General features: G+C 34.5%; 1 protein-coding gene across 12 annotated transcripts in view; it reads right to left on the reverse strand.

Moving 5' to 3' along the window:
* Window positions 1-20,670, reverse strand: part of MYO9A (myosin IXA) — a 240,889-nt gene that overhangs the window by 37,745 nt on the left and 182,474 nt on the right. For all 12 annotated transcript variants that reach the window (XM_070468755.1, XM_070468761.1, XM_070468760.1 and 9 more), the window contains 8 exons: window positions 16,368-16,480; window positions 12,669-12,811; window positions 9,825-10,048; window positions 9,230-9,346; window positions 7,514-7,702; window positions 7,035-7,082; window positions 3,901-4,012; window positions 1,868-1,929 (listed from right to left, as the gene is read on the reverse strand). In XM_070468755.1, coding sequence (XP_070324856.1) covers window positions 1,868-1,929; window positions 3,901-4,012; window positions 7,035-7,082; window positions 7,514-7,702; window positions 9,230-9,346; window positions 9,825-10,048; window positions 12,669-12,811; window positions 16,368-16,480 — 1,008 coding nt within the window. The remainder of the gene's footprint in view (window positions 1-1,867; window positions 1,930-3,900; window positions 4,013-7,034; window positions 7,083-7,513; window positions 7,703-9,229; window positions 9,347-9,824; window positions 10,049-12,668; window positions 12,812-16,367; window positions 16,481-20,670) is intronic.

Raw genomic sequence — 20,670 nt, forward strand, 5'->3', positions numbered from 1 at the left:
GGGGAAAGATTCTGTGTATTAAACATTTACCAGGTACCACTAGAAAATCTATTGATTTGATATGAATTAGAGTTGTCACTAATTTCTAAAGCATAAGGATGCTCTGGTGTTTATGTAAACTTTAGAGAAGTTAAACTGACTACTGATGTCACAGCTAAAGGCAGAGGCACACCGAGTGGCCCAAGATTAGTGACCTTTTTAATTTACTTCAATAGTGTATTCTGATATTGTATTTCATTACTATTTTATGTGACTGGGAAAAAATGGCTTATCTTTAAGATTATTTGAAGTACTTCAGATAAAAGAAAAATGCCAGCTATTATCTCTGAGCCTGGAAACTTTTCACGTAAATCTCCTTTTCGTCCTTTCCTTCTCCTGCCCCATGCTCCTTGCCGAGCCCAACACTGTATACCCCAGTCTCTCCTTCAACCTGCAAGCAGTCTGTGCTGAGTTCTTTTAGTCAATCAGTACACTCTTTCTTTTCATACAACTCCAATTTTTCTTTCTTTGACACTGTGAGACTGCAAAATAATCTGCGTTTCTGTTAGCTTCTTAGCCTCTTGACCCATGCAGCTTAAGAATTCAGAAAACACCTTAAAGGGAAAACCTCTGAGTTTCAGGCTCACTTCTCTATATGTTTGGATCATGGTCCCTCAAGCCTTGGCAATTCCAAACTCCAACTTTTGTCTCTATAACCTTATAAGATTTCTAAAAGCTTTTCTCTGGCTTTTCTGACTCTTAAGTGTGGCCCTCTGCCCAGAATCTAGATTTCTTGTCCTACAACAAAAACTGACAAATTCCTACTCAGAGGAAAACATCTCACACATATAGATTCACCAATCTGTAATTCTTTTCTCTGAAGGATCTAGGCCCCCAAATTCCAATTTTCCTGGGAAGCTATCTAATGCTAGGCAACAGACTTTTTTCAGTTGTTCTCAGCATGAGTATTAGTCTACCACAAGGTACTCCATCTTAGCTGGAAGCAGATGTCTTACCTTCATTGTATATTTTAAACCCTGAGTCAAATTTCTCTCTGTACTTTGCCATGGTTTGTCTACTACTTTGGAACAGACGAAAACTATATACATGGACTATAAACATGCTCACACATTTTATTATAATTCAGATCTGCATAGTATTGTTAAAATTGTATGTGACAAATAAGCAAATGTGATTACATGTCAATAAAAACCTGAAATATTTCCAAAATGGTTGCTTTGTTGAAGCATAAAGTTAACAGAGTACAAGTTCAGTATCGAATCCAAGTAGAAGTTTGTAAACACACCAACTATGCTGACGAATTTTACTGTGAATTTTACTGTATGTTAAACTCTAACTGTAGCCTACCACTTTCAAGACAATTTATAGGAACACTTATGAGTGCTTAAAGTAGGAAACCTTAGAACTTCCCTGGCAGTCCAGTGGTTAAAACTGAACACTTCCAATGCAGGAGAGTGGGTTCAGTCCCTGGTCAGGGAACTAAGATCCCACATACCACATAATGTGGCCAAAAATTTTTTTAAAGAAAAAAAAAAAGCAGGAAACCTTTAAAAGAGTGCTTTAATAAGTTGTCGATTGTGAAATCAGTTTAGCAGCTCCCATGTAGTGAAGGTAAATACAGTTCTGGGAAAATCGATTCAGTTATATATACACACATACCTCTATATGTGTAAGCTGGATTATGATATAAAACTTATTTCTTACAGTATTTGTAGCCAAAAAGTTTGAAAACCACTACTCTATAAGATCACCAAAGAGGCTTTGATTTCTTTCCACAAGGCACAAAAGACCTTTTCTGTCCTTTCCTGCTCCTGCACCATTCTCCAACAGACCTGTTATTTATTACTCGTAGGTAATAACTTCTTACCTTTTTAGAACACTTGGCTGTGGTTTTCAGACAGCACTTCTTATGACAAGCATACTTGCACACTGAAAAACAGGTTTAAAATGTAACATTTTCAGAAGTCTATATATTAGTGGCAAAACTTAACAAGTTTACTGCTTTATTTTGAACATACTTTTTTTTCTTTAAATCTGAGATTCCTATAGCATCATATACTTTGTATCATAATAGAATACAAAATGGTCTTAACTCATTCAATTCAGAAAAATGAAGCTGAAAAACATACCTAAAAATCCTAACCACTGTCTGGGAAAAAGCTTTTTATTCTTTCAAGATTGCTTGCCCCTCCTCCTTGTCCCCACCATATCCCAGCAAAATATTTATCTATCTTCTTGGTTTGATTCACAAACCAATGCTCATGTTCCCCTCTTATACTTGCTCTATGATCTGATAAAATGCAAGCAATACCTATTAAGAATCATTCCAATGGATAAGAAAAGCGTTAATATCAAAGACCTGTACTAAAATAAAAGCAAATCTGGTAGCATATTAGGCTATAAGAAAGGCCTTATTTACTCTCTTAGAAAGTCCAGAGTAGAGCTCTGAGGAACCAGAATATAAAGAACATCAGTACAGTGACTGAGAAGATGAGATCAAAGGTTCAGAGCAGAAATCAGCTCTTGGACCAGGAGATGACAGGGTGGCCAGGCAGCAGCAGGTGGGAAGGGCACACCGAGAGAATACTGAGAAAGCACGTGGCCTCTGTTATTTCCGTATGTCAGCTCTGGCTCTTGCAAACCAACACCCAAACATTCTTCTTGAGCTCCTAAAGCTCGGTTTGAGGGGTTCCAAAGTCAAGGTCAAGCAGGGAGGCCGTATGATTGCAGTGGTGAAACCGCCAGCACAGCCACACAGAAAGCTAATCCTAGTGAGAAATCAAAGCAAGCCCGCCCACATCATAAAAAAGAAGCAGATTCTTTATATTTTCCAGTTTCAGATCACAGAGAAAATTATGTGAAACCTACAGGAATCAGGCTAACATTAAACATTCAAGTACATGGCAAACCACACCCTATTTTACTCTCACTATAGTTTTTTTTTTAAAAGGAAAACCACTATTGAATCACTGAACAAGTGAACATATCTAGCAATATCCAAGTGTTGATTTTGCTATGATGAACATGATTTTCATCCTTACTGTCATCCTGGACCCAGCCCTTTCATTCAATTCTGGCCCACTAGTAAACAAAGCTTCACAGAATTATTAAAAGCACCAGAGCAGATGTATTATGGAATGACAGGAGTGAAAGCTAAAGATTCTCTGTAAGCCAGAACCAAGTGGACCCTCAAAAAAACCTCCACTCACAGTCTAGGATTTAAAGGTTCTGATGAAAGGATTATAGTAAAATAAAGTATCTTTCTAGTTATAATCTAAGAATTTGTTCAATAATTCATCCATCCATCCATATAGGTCCAACTACCTGGTAAATATTTACTAAAACTTATAATGTGCCAAAACTGTTCGAGGCCCTGGTGATACAGAAGAGACTTCTGTATGAGACAGTTTCTTGATCTTGACATTCAATTCTTGACATTCTAGTGGGACAGAGAAACAAGGAAATGAATACGTAAGTGTCATGTTGGGTGGTGGTAAGTTGGTCTCCTGCATTGCAGAGAGGTTCTTTACCATCTGCGCCACCAGGGATGCACCAAGTAGTATAAAGACTAGAAAAGCTGAGTAAAGGGATGGAGAACTGGGGGACAGAGCATTTTAGATAGGAGAGTAAGAAAAAGCTCTCTAATATACGAGTGGAGACATGAATTAACTGAAGTAGTAAGTCATACTAACATCTAGGATAAGAACATTTCAGACAGTGAGCTGCAAATACAATGACCAAAGAACATCAAAATATCTTATTTGCCTACAAAGAGCAGGTGAAAAGGAGTATAATGAGAGACGAGTTTAAAGAATTAGGGAGTGTGAATTATTCCTTAATGTTAAACTCATGGAAATATCAAGTGGTTAAAAACATTCCTCAAAGATCTCTCATACTTACATTTGCAAACAGAGGCTCGGTCCATTATCCATATCAAAGAAGAACAGTATTCACAGTAGGTAGGGATGCTATACTGGGTGGCCTTAAAGATGTGACCATTGTGCTCTTCTACCTGAATGAAAAAATACAGCTATTTATGTCAAATCCAACACAGTAAATGCTGCCCTAACATGTCAGGCAATAGGAAATCCTTCAATTCCTTGTTGTCTTCATTGGGCACTTATTCCAGGAGGAGAATTGTGATCTTCTGAGAAATAAAGGTAAATGATATGATCCCTGCTTTCAAAAAGCTAACAATCTAGTAGAGAGACAAGACCAACTTATATGAAAATCAGAAAACAATGCTATAAACATATAAGAGCTGTCTTATACAACTCTGAATCAGCATGTTAAATTAAAAGCATTTCAATGTATGACAAAAACTACTGTAATGATGTAAAGTAATTAGCCTATTAAAAAATAATAATAATAATAAAAATAAATAAATTAAAAAAATAAAATAAAATAAAAGCAGTGGTTTTATTGAAATAATTTATCTTAACATTTTACCTAAATATTGGCAAGTTTCTAAGTATTAAAAACCACTGCAACTGTAAAAAAAAATAAAATAAAATAAAATAAAATAAAATAAAAGCAGTGGTTTTAAAATTTTTAACCTCAAGAACCTTTCACACTTTTCTGTTTATTTATCACAATTCCTCTTCAATAAAGAGCCGGTACATGTCAGTATGAACAAGTTGATATATCCACTGGATAAATTCCTAGATGCAGAACTGCTGGGTCAAAGTTTTTTTGGTTTAGTTTTTAATATTTTTAAGGCTTTTAATATACCATCATTAAAGTACCTTCTCCAAGAAAGTTATGCAAATAAACCCCCTATTTGCAGTACTGGAAAAATATCTATATATTTATTTATCTTTCCAGGTAACTAATTTATTTTTAGTTTTGCTCATAGATGGACAAAGTAGAAAATCACTGTTGTTTAACTTGAATGCTCTTAAGTATAAACATTTATTTATATATTTATTAATATTTCCTTCTATTACCTGCACTTATCACAGGCCCTGAAATATAACAGCTGTTGAATTAATGAATTTTCTTTTTTTTTTAAATGTCATACGCTTTTACTCATTTCTGTCTTCAGGCATTGTTCTCTCCCATATAGACATGAAAAAGACTACTCTTATAAGGCTTAAAATGCATAAAAGACCTAAACATTACCTGTTAATAACAGGCACCTTCCTACTATTCCTCTGCCTTGCCTACCCTTTCCTTCATATACAATCTCAAAAATTCTCAGTGGTAGGTGGCATTACTCCTGTTTTATATAATATATACTCCTATTATATACATGAGGACATTGAGTCTCAAAAGGATTAAGTTGTCTAAGGTTTCTCAATTGGAAAACCCTCCATCGGTGAATAAGAATAAGCCAGGCTAAAGGGTTTAGATACCCTACTTTCAGGATTCAGTTCTTAAGAAGCAAGATCATGCTAAAAATAGAATCAGATCATGAGTCTTTAAAACACACAGTGGAAAAGTGACAAGAAATGATCTAAAGAACCTCAGAATTTGGTTTACAAATGATAGGGAATGATTTATAATCCTGATTTATTAATAAGGTTAACAATAAATATTCTAGGATTAGAATCTGCCATTGGCAGGGGTGAATCCAGGTTCTGTAGGTCCTAAAGCTTAACATTTTCAGGGGAAAGTGAAGAAGTTAGGAGGAGGAAGGGGAACAACCAGAGGAGAAGTAAGAGAAGATGGTGGCAGCAAATGTAGCTGAAGCAGAGGGAGTGGGGGAGGAGTGGGAGGAAATGAAGCTTATAGAAGTCACGATCAAGATGATGTCAAGTCTTACAGACGGTAAGAACTCTGGATTTTATTCTGAGTAACACTGGAAGTTACTTGTGAGATCTGAGTAGAGGAGGAACATGACCTGATTTCTGCTTTTAAATGGTCATTAGGGCTATTATTTGGAAAACTGTAAGGGGAGAAGAATATAAGAAGGCAGACCAATTAGGACACAACACATAGTGTACTGGACTTTCCTGTAGCTCAGATGGTAAAGAATCTGCCTGCAATGCAGGAGACCTGGGTTCTATAACCTGGAGAAGGGAATGGCAATCCATTTCAGTATTCTTGCCTGGAGAATTCCATGGACAGAAGAGCCTGGTAGGTTATAGTCCATGGGATTGTAAAGAGTTGGACACGACTGAGCGACTAACATTTTCACTTTCACATAGTGTATTAGACAATTGTAATAGCAGTGGAGGCAATGTGAAATGGTCAAATATTGGATATATTTTGAAGGCAGAGTACCTACCAGAGTTCTACCTTCTTTTCTAGCTCCCCTATAAACATGCAATACTCAAACCTGTTAAAGCTACTGGCTCAACATGCCAGGTTTTTCATTCACCTGTCTTTGGACATACTCTTTTCCTTTGGCTAGACACTGCCTGTCTAAACTACTACCTACTTGTTAAGAACCTGCAAAAATATCTTTTCTTCTGTAAAGTATTCCTTCATTCTCTTTGTATTTCAACAGCACTTTGTACTATTTCTATCATAATATTTATCACATATGAAACTAGTAATTTTTTAAATGCCTGCCTTCACTAGCAGATTCAGAGCTCCTCTGGGGCTTAACACAGCCTTCTAATTACAGAGATTATGGTAAAGTATGCAATAGAGACAATACAAAAGAACAGAACATGAACAATGAGATAAAATACACTCAAATGCTTTTGGGAATGTCTTTTGATTTAGAAGGACTTATCTCTGTAAAATCCTAAATAGTCCTCATATTCTTTACAACAGAGAGAGAGCTCCTAAAAAAGCGCCTTCCCAGTCCCTACTTCTGCAAAAGGGTCATATCTGTTTGTAACTTTCATGAGTAAACATTTCAGTTTTCTGCCATTTTAGGAAGCCATCACTAATAACAAGTCAAGTCAAGGAATTCAAGACATATTTGTCATTCTAAATTTTTGTAAAGGCATAAATGATTACCCCCTAGACATCTGATAAACTTATTCCTTAAATATACCCAGGAAAATACTGTATGATATACTTCAGACTGCTAGTCTAAAACTTACTTTATAATACAGGGGGAAAAACAGATTACAACTTACTAAATCAGATTCTTTTTTCCTTCTTTTCTTTCTCTCTGTTTTTGGCACCTGGTGGGAAAGAAATACAGGAACTGTGATATAATAAAGACTAATATACTTTCTTCTTTCCTAAAACCTAATTCAAGGAGAAATTTATGGGTCCTTACATAAAACTCACGAGATGATATAATGAAATGATGAAAACCACTGTTTTCCAAAATGAAATTAATTTACTGACCTCTAGCAAAGCTGAGGGTATAATCTTACAGCAATGGCATTCTTAACAACATTATATTTTAATTCAGTGAAAAATATATTAATTGAAGAAGGCTTAGATAATACAGTCTGGTCAACTTGTAAGAGAGAGAATGGAGTTTGCTGGATCTGAAGTAGTGCAAAGCTGACACGTTCACTGCAGTGCTTTTCTCAAATACTAGATGTCCTAGACTCTTAAGAAGAATTCATAATTTAATTCTTTTAGAAATCAAAATATATTTTACCTTTGTGGGTATATATTCCAAAGTCTTGAATTCATTCATATATTCATCTAAAAACACTTTAAAAGTGTTAACCCAAACTCTGACTGGAGACTCACTCCAATCTCGCTGCTCAAGTCTCATGGTCTTTTCCAAAATCTGTTCAAATAGTGCGTAGAGGTCTTTATATCGTATGCTTTTCCCATCATCTACCTAATAAACAATAAGAAAAATAAGCCATTTTAAGAAGAAATTCTTTATATAGAGAAAGACTGATTAAATTTTCATTGGGTAGTATTTTGAATAAAAATTATATTTTCTAATGGGCATGCCCAAGAGGTCATGTGGTATTTGTAAACTCCCACTCTGCTATGGAATGTTTGCAGAGTAAAACCTGCTACATTTTAGTAAAATACCTAACAGTTTAAACAACATAATAATTGGAGAAAGTCTTGGGAATTTCTCCCATAAATATGGCTTTTTAACTATATTTAGGTATGAAGATTATTTGTATACCTCTTAATTACCTATCTCTCCAGAAATGAACCTTATTTAGATAGTTCTGCCTTAAAAGTGAATGCTTGAATTCTTGCCTAATGAAATGTTAGGTAAATTTTACTAACTTTACTTTTTCATTTTTCCAAGGAAGAATGACATGTCTAAAAAACACTATATTTCTTGCAATGGGATCTACATGGAATTCCTTTTAAATTTAAATGAGGTATAGACTCTTCATGAGAAAGAAAAAATAGCATTTAAGTGACCAAAGCATGTTATATACATTTAAAATTTATTTCTCTTTCACTTCCTCAGAATTAGAGGTTGAATCTCTTTGATCCAAGATTATTAAACCACTATCAAGCTCCAGTTTATAATGTTGGTCCTTCCTAGGTGATTCAAAGCACACTGATCCCTAATCTAGAAAATATAGGTGTGAAGCATGATAAGTAGTTGGCAGGATTGGAAAAATATGGCCAATATTGTCCCTACCCAAACCCAGTCATTTGTCATAGTCTACGTACTACTTTATTAAGGTCATGAAATTACTGTTCTCTAAGACTGTCTGGTTTCTATTTGCAAAAGGCCAAAAACCCGTATACTGAGTGGAAGATACACAGGAAAGTTCTCTCACTTTTCACATAAAAGTATAGGTTGAACAAAGAAAAATCAATTAAATGCAAATTATTTTTATAGAATAAATATAGCAATTCAAGAAATACTAATTTTCTATAGATCAAAAGCATTAGTTACTATATATTTTAGCACCAGGAATAAATTTTCTAAAACATGAACATCATATGAAAGTATGAGATAAAGTAAAAGTGAAAAAAAAGTCACACAGAGATTATTAAACATAAACTACTCTAATTCCACAGGATAAAAAAGTATAGTAATTCCAACATAAATGAGAATTAGAAGCTGGATCCAGAGCTAAAAGGATCACAAGAAGTCAAAAATAGAGAGCCACTGAGTGAAAAATAATCATAGCTAGAGTATTTGAATTTAATATCCTAAGAAGATGAAAATATACCCCTAGGAGGGGGAAAAAGGCTGCTCAAGGAAATTAAAGGGTGTTATTAGCCAGAGGTCAATCAGTATGCTTTTCCATATCTATCCCTAAAACTAAGAGAAGACACTGGAGAAATCTCTAGTTGAATATGGCCCTGTATTATTTGTATGGTGTTGCCAAATTTTTCATATGTTGAACTTCTGAATATCTCCTGACACAGTCCAACTTACCGCCAATGCAGACGAATAAAAGCTGAAGATATTCTGCCGAAATTCTTTCAGGGCTTTCTTGAATACAACATCCACTAGTGTGTCTTTCTTGCTGTCTTCATTATCTAGGTCATTCATCTGGGGACCACAGAAAGAGTTTTTGTACACAATCAACTAAATTGAAAAGAAGTGAATGCCACACTGGACACATATTGTTTCTTCAACAATGACCATCCTGAAAGGGCAAATTATCATGGGACCCAGATATAAACATGACTAGACACCCAAAGTTTTATTACTATGATACAATTTCTAAGGTCTCTTCTAATATTGTATAATTCAATAGTTTTGCTACCAGGAAAACAACTCAAAGTGTACAATGACAAACCTCACCTTAACATATGGAGTGAACATGACAGCTGCAGTAAAAGTGAAGTCAAAAGTAAAGCCTAAAACCTTAAATTCTGTCTACCCAGTCTGACTCATGCATGTCCTATGATTTGCACATTTCTGATAAAGAAACAGACCCTCTAACTTACTGAAGCATACATACTTTAGGGGGCATATCCTGATACACAAGCATTCAACAGTCAAAGTTGCTTAGGGGCCTGAATACCTTTTTCAGAAGAAATTCATCCATGCTTTTTAAATCACTAGCACTTGCTATAATCTGGACAGAGTCATTTTGCCAGTGCATAGACTCCAAAGCCACACTGCTGATCTTCACACTTCGCCTGCGCCTTGCCTTTGGAGAAGGCTCTTTGTTCTCTTTGAATTCCTTTCGGCAACTCCCAGGCAATTCCGGACTCAAAGGAGGTGTTGGGTGATTATGAGATAATTCTGTAAACCAAGATAGAGTATCCAAAAAAAAATTTTTTTTAGTAAAAATATTGAAATCTCCACACCTTCTCTTCAAGTCACTAAAGGAAGTAAGTAAATATCTGAAAAGTAACATTAATGTTTGGGGTCAGGCAGTTAGGCAATAAATCCAGATTGTACGTCTGTACTGAAAATTTATTTTAAGAATTATCACTTTCCAATGAGAAATGCTATCAGGTGTCCCAAAGAGATGAGGTCTGATACTGAAAACCTGGATGGAAGTGGTGTATACAACTGAAGCCTGGATTCCAAAGATCTCAGTCCCAAAGAAAAGAAGCATACAAATCACACGAGGATGTTAAATGTTGACTGCTAACCCAGTCAGAGCTTTACTACATCTGTTTTGAAAGAACAAGCAGCTTATACAAATCCAATAAGTCAGTGAAGCTTGATAATTAGTATTATTTCTTTACTAGGGTCTAAAGCCATAAATGTTTTAGTGACAATATCTGGTGTTAGCCTGGCAACCTCTATTTAGGGAGCAAGTTAACTCAATTGGTTCACTTCTGCTTAGGTCTCTTTACTATTTAGGATTTTCTTTCTTATGCATACTTCCCCCCAAATTGTATTGATTTCTCAGACAATTCCTGGACTGAACCAGTTTTGTATATAATATTGGAAAAATACAACAAATTTTTTCTGCAATTGTTTATACCAGAGAAATTTGGTTCCATGTAGTCCACTGGAATCTAGAACTACACTGGACTTGCCAATGCCTACCTGGGGCTTGATGAGAATGTTGGTCCCATTTCACATACCTGTTTCTCTCACATGTATTTACCTTATCTTTTGGCCAATGGTATATCCTCATTCCATCTAAAAGCTTAATTCTGATAATACAGGGAAACAAGTAGGCTTCTATATGCTAAATGCCACAATAGGCAGGAAATGAGACAAACTAAATTTCAGATATGGCACCAGAACAAAAAAATATGAAGATATAAAGAGGACACAAGTATATTCAAACTGGTGTCAACTGATATTAATTCCATTATATAACCTAGACATACAAGTATCTAGTTATTTCATTTAACAAACAATATCTTTCTTAATACTAAAAGAAATAATGGTTACTAAAGAAACTGTCTATAATCCTAGTTCAGCCTTAAAAACAAGGGCTACCTTAATAAATCTTTACTCAAAGATAAATAAAAAGGTACAATTTTAATTTTTACACATGTATCCTTATTAAGCAAACACTCAAAGAATTTCCTAATTCCTTCTTGGAAATAAGCAGTAGAGAATATAACTGTGAAAAATGAAAAATTTAGAATGACTACTATAAAATAGATAAAACATAAGAAATGGATCCTCGTAGGAATTTCAAATTTTCCAAACTGAACTTGTAGTATTCACTTAATTTACTACTGGTTTTATCCATACCAGTTTGCAAACTGATAGGAGCAAAGTAACAAGACAGAAAAACAGGATTCTAATTAAATTTCTACCAGTTTTCCCTCTGACACACAGGTGCTTCTGCTCTGGTTGATCCATGCCTCTGTGAAACTTGATCATCTTTCCTCCCTTGATCTTATCTTATCCTCTGTCCCTTTATTTTTATTTCAGCTTAGGTGTGACAAGTTTTGTTTACTTATTTTAACTTGGTCTGTTCTATTTCTACTTAGAGATAATAATTTTATTCCTAGGGCCTACTTCTATTTTATTCAATACTGACATTTCACCCACTCATTGGTATTTTACCCACTCATTACCACATAGCCACCTCTATGTATATCCCCCCTATTGAAGATAGCTGGCATCTTTACATAGTAATTAAAAACACTCACACATGCTTGAGCAAAGAGCTTGGAGAGAAAAGGCTAATCTTCAGATGCTGGGATTACTGAATCCTTGGAGAGTTAGTAATTCTAGCATTTAGAGAGACCATATCAACAGATGAACTAACTGTTGGGTACTTGTTATGTACTATGATTGATGCCCCAAAATTAAAATAATAGCTATCATTATAGAGTCCTAGCAACTGACATATAGTAGACCTTTTAGCACAACAATTAAGAATACGGACTCTGGAGCCAGATCGCCTGAATTCAGATCTCAGTTCTAACAACTGCTATACGTGTATAAGCAAGTAACTTCTCTGTGCCTCAGCTTTCTCATTAGTAAAGTGGGAAAAATAATCATACCAACCTCAAAAAATGGTTGTGAGGATCGAGTTAATACATCCAAAATGCTTAGTACAGTGCCTTTTTCATAGTAAACAATCAAATATTAGCTACTATTATCTTATTAATTTTTACTAGGAATACATATTTGTTAGGTGAATGAATGGTGGCTAAATTTTTACACTTTAGAAAACTGAGGCTAATCAAAAATTCGGAATTGTTCTTGACGTTGTTGTTACTTCACTGTTTTGGTGCCGTATTTCCTTGAAACTGCTCTTATAGGTAAAATGTAATTCTATAATTATCTTTTAGTTAAGGAAGGATTTAAAATATTGGTCCTATCTCACTAGAATATCTTGCCAAGAGGATTACTGTTACAAATACTAGAGGGATAGTAAACTTTCAGAATGAGTAAACAGAAATTATGAAGACAATCTCCACCCTTTGTCCATTTTTACCATCTGGAAACTGATGAGCTGGAATCATATCTGAGCCAGCGAAGAGTGCTGAAACCTCTGAGTGGGTATCAGGTTTCCCTCTGGTAGTCTTCTTCTCCCCTTGTTTCCCTTTGGCCCAGAATCTCATCTTAGCTCTCTGAGGTCTGTTTACAAAAAAAAAAAAAAAAAAAAGTAAAAATGGCAATCAGCATGTCCTATTGACATTATTTGTATATCACTTTAAGTTACATAAACAACTTTCATGTGAATTAACTCATTTAACCTTCACAGTTAAGCTTAAGTCATATTTAATCTTCAACTGTACAGTTAAACTTCATCTAGGAAGTAAATGATAGTCTCCTCATCTTGAAAACAGAAATGAGATCCAGATATGTTAACAAAACCACCATTCATATCAGTTATTATCATATAATCATATTATCATGTAAGTACTTATGCTCCAGGCATAAGTACTTGTGTAGAGTTACCTTAAATAACCTATAACAACAAATTTACATTCGAACCATAAACAGTTTTCAGGTAAGAAACTGGTGGTTTAAATATCAGGTGACTTTCCCAAGGTTACACAGCCAGTGAGTGACAAAGTGGAGGATCATACCTACTATGCAACACTGCCTCATTCTTAGTACTTACATACTCTCTCGCATCACATACATCAAGGAAACATCTTGAGACAGTGACAGCTTACTGACCCATGTATCCTAACTCGGTACTAGGAGGCTTACTTGTACATTGAGTGTTGGTTCCTTTATATGTTTGTCTACCAAAAAAGAAATTTTTTTCGAGCATCTACTAGAAGCCAGGCACTGGGCCTTACTTACAATGACTACTTTTCACAACTGCCATGATAAATGAGTATTTTTATCCTAACTATATATGAAAAACCTGAGGCTCAGAGGGCTGAGAGAGACAGAAGTTAAAATCAGGTCTATCTGCTTTGAAAGTCAATATTCTTTTATTCATGGTGCCCTCTTTTTTTAAATAGCATATTACTAAACTTATACATCTATATGGTAAAAAAAGAAATTGTTCCACAAAGCTTATTACAAATGATCACTTTTCTCCTGCTATTCTTATCCCTTTTCTGATCCCTAAACAACCCTTTAGAATTTACTTACATGGTTCTTTTAATATTCACGAAACTTATATTGCTATCATACTTGTGACCACAGATAATAAATTAAGCACATTCCAACACTCCAGTTCTATACCCTCCACACACACAGACATTCCCCCACAACAGAATATCATAGTTTTAGTTAGGTCTATATATATATATTTTTTTAGTAGTATTCACCTTTTTTACTGTGTAAATAATATTCACAACTGAGGCATACAGTACCCTATATAAACCATATTTTTAAGAGTTAATGTTTTCTTTTATATTTGCTCATTTTTCTACATTCAGTTCACCTCCAAGTGTTTCCCCATTTGTGAATATCTCCTCTCAATATGTTGAAACACAGTTAGGTACTCCATCAGTTCTGTGTTCTTAAAGAAATCTTTCCCAGAGCCTTCTAACCTGCTCTAATCTGGCATGGTTCCCTCTGTGATTGCTGTACAACCATCATTTGTAAAGCTACTTTCAGGATCATAACGGAGATTTCTTTTGTCTCTACTATTTTGTGACGACATGTCTTTTGGTATGGGTTTACTTTCATTCATTATGTTGAGCCTTGTCAATCTAGATGCTCAAGTCCTTCAATTCTGTGACATTTACCTGAATTACTTTATTAATGATTTGCTCCTCTGCATTTTCTTTGTCTTATCTTTCCAGAGTTCTTACAAGTGAGTCACTGGATGTCCTAAACTGCTCCTCTAATTTTCTTCTCTTTTCTTGCCTCTTCTTTCCCTTTGTCATTTTGTTCAAATTTCTGAGAGATATCAACTATCTTTCTCATGCTTTGGACTTCTTTATGCTATTGCAGTTTCAATTTTCAAATGCTCTTTTTTTATTATGAATGTTTTCCTTTCAACTATTCTAATTTCATGAATATAGCTGTATTTCTTTATGCAGTAGATCTACTGATAGTTTTATGTATTTGTCTTGAAGTTTTCTTTCCCCTGTATAGTTTATTTCTTCCAAGTTATATTTTATCAATTAATTTTAGTTTCTTTCATTTAAGATGGCTCCTCAAATGTGTGGTGATCATGCTTGGAAGCGCTTCCCTTGTGGCTCAGCGGATAAAGAATCTGCCTGCAATGTGGGAGACCTGGGTTCGATCCCTGGGCCGGGAAGGTCCCCTGGAGAAGGGAAAGGCTACCCACTCCAGTATTCTGGCCTGGAGAATTTTATGGTCTGTAGTCCATGGGGTTGCAAAGAGTCAGACACGACAGAGCGACTTTCACTTTCACATGCCTGGAAGTTCTAGTGTGCATTAGTGGGGCTTCCAAACTGTGGTCGCCCTTGCAGGGTTATCTGGCTGATACCACTATCTTTAGGTCTTTCTTGAGGGTTGGACCAAAGTCCCAAAGACTCTTTGAATCATCTGCTTAGAGAGTATGTGAAACATGGGAGCTGAATACAGAATAAAATTTGGGGGATCTTAACATTCAGTATGTAAACATTCACAAAATTCCCCTGGTTCCAAATATGTACCTCAATTCTCAAGTATATCTGGTTACCTTCAAGTGCAGAAATCTTTTGTTTTATCCTTCCCAGAAAATATATCTCCTATTTTCTGCTAGGGTTGGGGAAGATCAGCCAGTCAGATGCTTCTTTCTCAGTTGGCTTAAGATTTAGCTTTCTCCTATCTATTAAGACATTTTAAATTTGTCTATTTACCTTTTGGATTCCACATTTTTATTACTTCTGTCTCCTGTTGCTTTGTTGCTGCTGTTGCTTTTGTCCTATATAGGTTATTTTAGGAAGATGTGGAAATTAAATTTATGTATTTAATCTGCTATCTCCACTTGTATATTTTTCTACTATATTACATTTTGATTCTCAAACTTTCATCTCCAGCATAGTCTGCTCTAGATTTGGGTTACCTTGGATTATGCCTCTACAGTCATTGAGAAAGTGATCTTTAACAGGGTTACGAACCAGACAGATATTCAATGTGATATTCAAGTGTTCAGTGAGGACCCAACTGCCTTACATAATACGATAAGGGACAAAGACATACTCTTGATAAATAAAAACTTCAAATACTTTCCTAAAAAGAACAGTTATTTCCTGAAAGCTTTTTCCAGTTCCATTTGTAAAATACTTAACTCAGAGCAGAATTCAAGTCCAAAACCAGAAAATATTTTCACTCTCATCTCATCTAATGTCTTTTCTTTTAAAACCAAAAACCCTAAGTCATATAACGATGTTAAGACTGCCCTGGGACTTCCCTGGTGGTCTGGTGGTTAAGACTGCACTTCCACTGCATGGGGGTGTGGGTTTGACCCCTGGTCAGAGAACTAAGATTTCACAGGCCAAACAGTGTGATCAAAAAAAAAAAAAAAAAAAAAAGATTTTGCCCAAATCACAGAGCTAAACATATAAAAAGACAAAGTTTACTATATATATCTGAACTGTTTGTTTCTGTCAGAGTAAGTGCTTAGTATTTGCTGAAAAATGAATTTCAAAACTTTTGAAATTGATAGCTGTTCTATGAATTATGCTTTTATAAAGATGCTCGGTATTTAGCTAAAGTCTATTAGTAAATAAAATTATATTACCCCTATTAACTTTCAGTGTATGCTTTATACCTTATATCTGAATCTGAAGCCTTCTGTCTCACTGCCAACTTCGTAATCTCTCCTTGAGACATGGTCTTATGAAGCTTTGCTTCTTCATCAACTGAAGAAAACCGCTGTGAAGTCTGTAATAATTACATATGTAAAGACTTCAAAACCAAGTAATTATTATCATAGCACTATAATTAAAACTCAGATTACAGAATTATTTTAGAATTACATCTATTAAAAACATACAAAAATACATTCATATTACTCAGAGATTCATTAAAATAAAAGAACCTACTAAAAATTCCATGAAGTTCAAACAGTAATCTAAAGTAAAGGGCACTTGGGTCAATAAAAAAGCTAAATGGGAAATACCAGCTCATGTTTTCTGACAATTTAGCAAACAATATCAAGTAGGGTGAATGGAAAAAAAAAAGAGTATCAAATGGAAAAGTAAGAGAAAAATCAAAACCATCTACAGATAGAGACAAAAGATACAGGACCTGATAAATCTAGATATACAGGATAATTAATCAGTAGTGATCAAGTTAAAGACATAGACTAAACTTTAAAGAAAAAATTCTCAAGGTCTGCAAGTAAAAAGATCAAATAACTTATAAGGGCAAGAGATTTAGACTGGCAATAGACTTACCAACAATAACAAACAAAGTAAGACAATAATAAAATAGCATATTCAAATAACTCAGAAAAAGAAAATATGAATCAAGGACTTTATATGTAGCCAAGATGTCCCTTCAAATATCAAGGCCATAGAAAGATCTCAGGGAATTCCATATCGATGGCCCTTTGAGTAATCTAAGGGAAGAGCTTCGTCCAACCAAGAGATAAACAGGGAAACTTCTGCAAAATATTTGAAGTGATAATTTAATACATTTAATTGTAGATCGAAGACAAAAACAATGGTGGGGACTATGGTGAAAGAATTGTATACAAAATTACATATTCTGACAAAGTAGAAAGGAGTAGAAGGGAGTAGAGACTAGAATAATTCACCAATAGTTGTGCCACAATAGGTAAGAATATTACTCATTCAAAAATGACTAATTAGAGTATTACTGATTAAACTTAAAAATATTAAAGGCATTTTTTAAAGTTACATATAAAAGTAAACAATCAACAGAACAAGAACAGAATGTTTGCTAAACATCAAAAGAAATTTAAAAAAATAAAAGAGAAAAAAAAATGAAGACAGCAAATTTGACATGATAATAACAAAATTGCAGGTTGAGAATTAATCTCTCACTTTCATCAATAAACATGAATAGATTTAACTCACCTACTAAGGGAAAGATTTTTTAATTTGGCTCACAAAGCAGGGCCCAACTATATTGTATAAAAAACATACCTCTAAACAAAAAGATCCAGACAAGCTAAAGTTAAAAGGACGACCAACAGTATTCTAGGCAAATGGATATAATAAGAAAACGGAGGCTGTGATATTACTAATGTAAAATTCAAGCAAAAATACAGGGAAGCTGACAAAGGACAATTTTTAATATTAAGAGGTACAATTCACAATGAGTAACAAGAATAACACTAACATTCATCTGATATAAGACAGATAAAAAATAATGATATAGAAGACAAATAACATTATCAGTAAGGTAGAGATTATGCATGTATACTGAAATTTTACACTCTGAATAGACAATACACCTTATCAAACACACTTTCAACAAGTAACAAGTGCTGGCAAGGATATGGATAGAAGAGAACCTTCATTCACTATTAGTGGGAATGTAAATTGGTATGGCCACCACGGAAAACAGCATGGAAGGTCCTCAGAAAATTAAAAGTGGAATTACGATATGATCCAGTAATTCCACTTCTGGGTATTTATCCAAAGGGAAAAAAACACTAATATAAGATATATGTACTCCAACGTCCATTGCAGCATTATTTATGATAACCAAGTTACAGAAGTAGCAAAGTGCCCACCAGTAGATGACTGGATAAAAAAGATGTGGTATATATATAAATTAACACATATGTGTGTGGAATATTACTAAGCCATAAAAATTAATTCTTGTCATTTGAGACAACATGTATGGAGCTAGAGGGAATTCTACTAAGTGAAATCAGCCAAAGACAAAGACAAAAAGTGCATGTTCTCACATGTGGATTCTAAAAAACAAAAACAAAATGAAAAAGAACTCATACATACAAAGAACTAATAGGTGGTTGCCAGAAGGGAGTAGAGGGAAGGAGGGGTGGGCAGAAGAGGTGTAGGTTTTGAGATTAAGATACAAGCATCCAGTTCAATAATAAACAAGTCATGGGTATGTGTATAGAGCACAAGGAATATGGTCAGCAATATTATAATAACCTTGTATGGGGATTGATGACTCTAAAATTATGATGGTGATCATTTCAAAATGCAGGCAAGTGCCAAATCATTACATAGTATATCTGAAAGTAACATAATACTGCAATCATATATATTTCAATTTAAAAAATGCACATGGAACATTCATAAAAACTGATCATATTCTACGTAAAAAAGAAAATACCAATAAATTTGATCAAACAGAAGCATTATAAACAGTCTTTCATCAGAATACAATAAAACTAGAAACTAAAAAAGATTTAAAAACAAAAAGGCTCTTCATCTGAAAACTAAAAAATTTTTATTAAACAAGTTTCAGGTAAGAAAAGAAATATAAACTAAAATTACAGATTTTCTTTAAAATAACCAAGTCTTTACACATTAAAATAAATGAGATACATCTGAAGTGTGATCAGAGGAGAATTCATAGCCTTAAAAACCTGTTATCAATAAAAATAAATGAAAAGTTACTCACTCAAAGACTAGAAAAATAAGACAGTAAACCAAAAGAAAATATAATAAATAATAAACATAAGGTAAAAACAGAAATCAGTGGAGAATGAAAAAAAAGGAAACATGATAAATAAAGCCAGATCCTGTTACTCTGGAAAAAATTAACAAAATAGACAAATAACTAGGTAAAGAAAAAAAAATCTATGAAATAAGAACAGACAAAAGGAAAATAACCACTGAAACAGATTTTTTTAAAACCATGAGACTACCTTATAGACCTCTATGCAACTAAATCTGAACAATGAAATGGAAAAAACTAGTTGCCAAAATTGACCTTATTAGACAGAAAGCTTTAAAGGCTAATTCTCCTAGAAGAAATAGAGGAACTTATGCTACAAAAAAAGTGCCAACCCAGATAGTTTCATAGGAAAATTCTACCAAATCAAACAGCAGAAAGTGGCAATGCTGTCCTCTGATTTTTGGGGGGGGAATAAAATACACATATAAATACTAAGTGAAGGGAGTTCCCTGGTGGCCTAGTGGTTAGGATCTCACTCCATGGCCAGGGGTTCAAGGTCTATTCAGGGAACTGAGATCCTGCAAGCTGAGAGGTACAGTCAAAGGGGGGTAAAGCAAAATTAATGAAAATCTGAATAACAAAACTGAAAACCAGAGAGCCCTAACAGGCTTGAGGAAATTAAACAATATAAAATAGAAAATAGTATGTTAAAAAATAAGTAAATATTAAGTGTATGCAATAAGCTGCTGTCCTGGGGCCACCAATCTAAACTTTCTATGCCATAAACTGTTCAATTCACCAGTTTTCCCACTTGCAATACTCATCCCAAAATCACTAGCCTAGGTCCTAAAATATTATAAATATCCTTTCCTGACTTCCCCTTTCTTAAAAATTACTAAGACTTAATCGAGGTAGCTTTTCCCTTATTGTAAAATAAGCTAACAGACTTAGCCGTGCTTGATCAATGTTTTTTTTTTTTTTTTTCTGGCAGTTTTCTGTGTAGTAAAGAGAAGGAAAATTCAACACAGATAAGGAGTGAAGAGTATCTCAGAGAAATACAAACAGAAATAGGAAGGTAAGAAGTACAGTAATTCTGGGGGGAAATGAAAAACTCAGTTTTATCATACAGGAGATAAAGACAACAAATTCTGGAGAACTGTTTGGGAGTCAGACCCATGGAGATGACTGCTTTAAGTGTAGGGAATGGCAGAAGAAACTATGCGAGAAAACTCTGTTACCTCTATCAATCCTACAAATGAGGGGTAGAAATGATTTTATTAACTCACCATCCATACGATTCAGAGATTAAATAAAAAGCTATCTGAAAGCTATCTTTAAAATGTTGCTTAGCAGAATATGTTGATGTTCTTGGGTAAAAACCAACATAAAGTGAAAAGTGAAATGAAATTGCTCAGTTGTGTCCGACTCTTTGCAACCCCATGGACAGAGGAGCCTGGTGGGCTACAGTCCATGTCCATGGGATTCTCCAGGCAAGAATACTGGAGTGG

This window comes from Odocoileus virginianus, chromosome 6 (genome assembly GCF_023699985.2).
Source record: "Odocoileus virginianus isolate 20LAN1187 ecotype Illinois chromosome 6, Ovbor_1.2, whole genome shotgun sequence".
Classification (NCBI taxonomy): domain Eukaryota; kingdom Metazoa; phylum Chordata; class Mammalia; order Artiodactyla; family Cervidae; genus Odocoileus; species Odocoileus virginianus.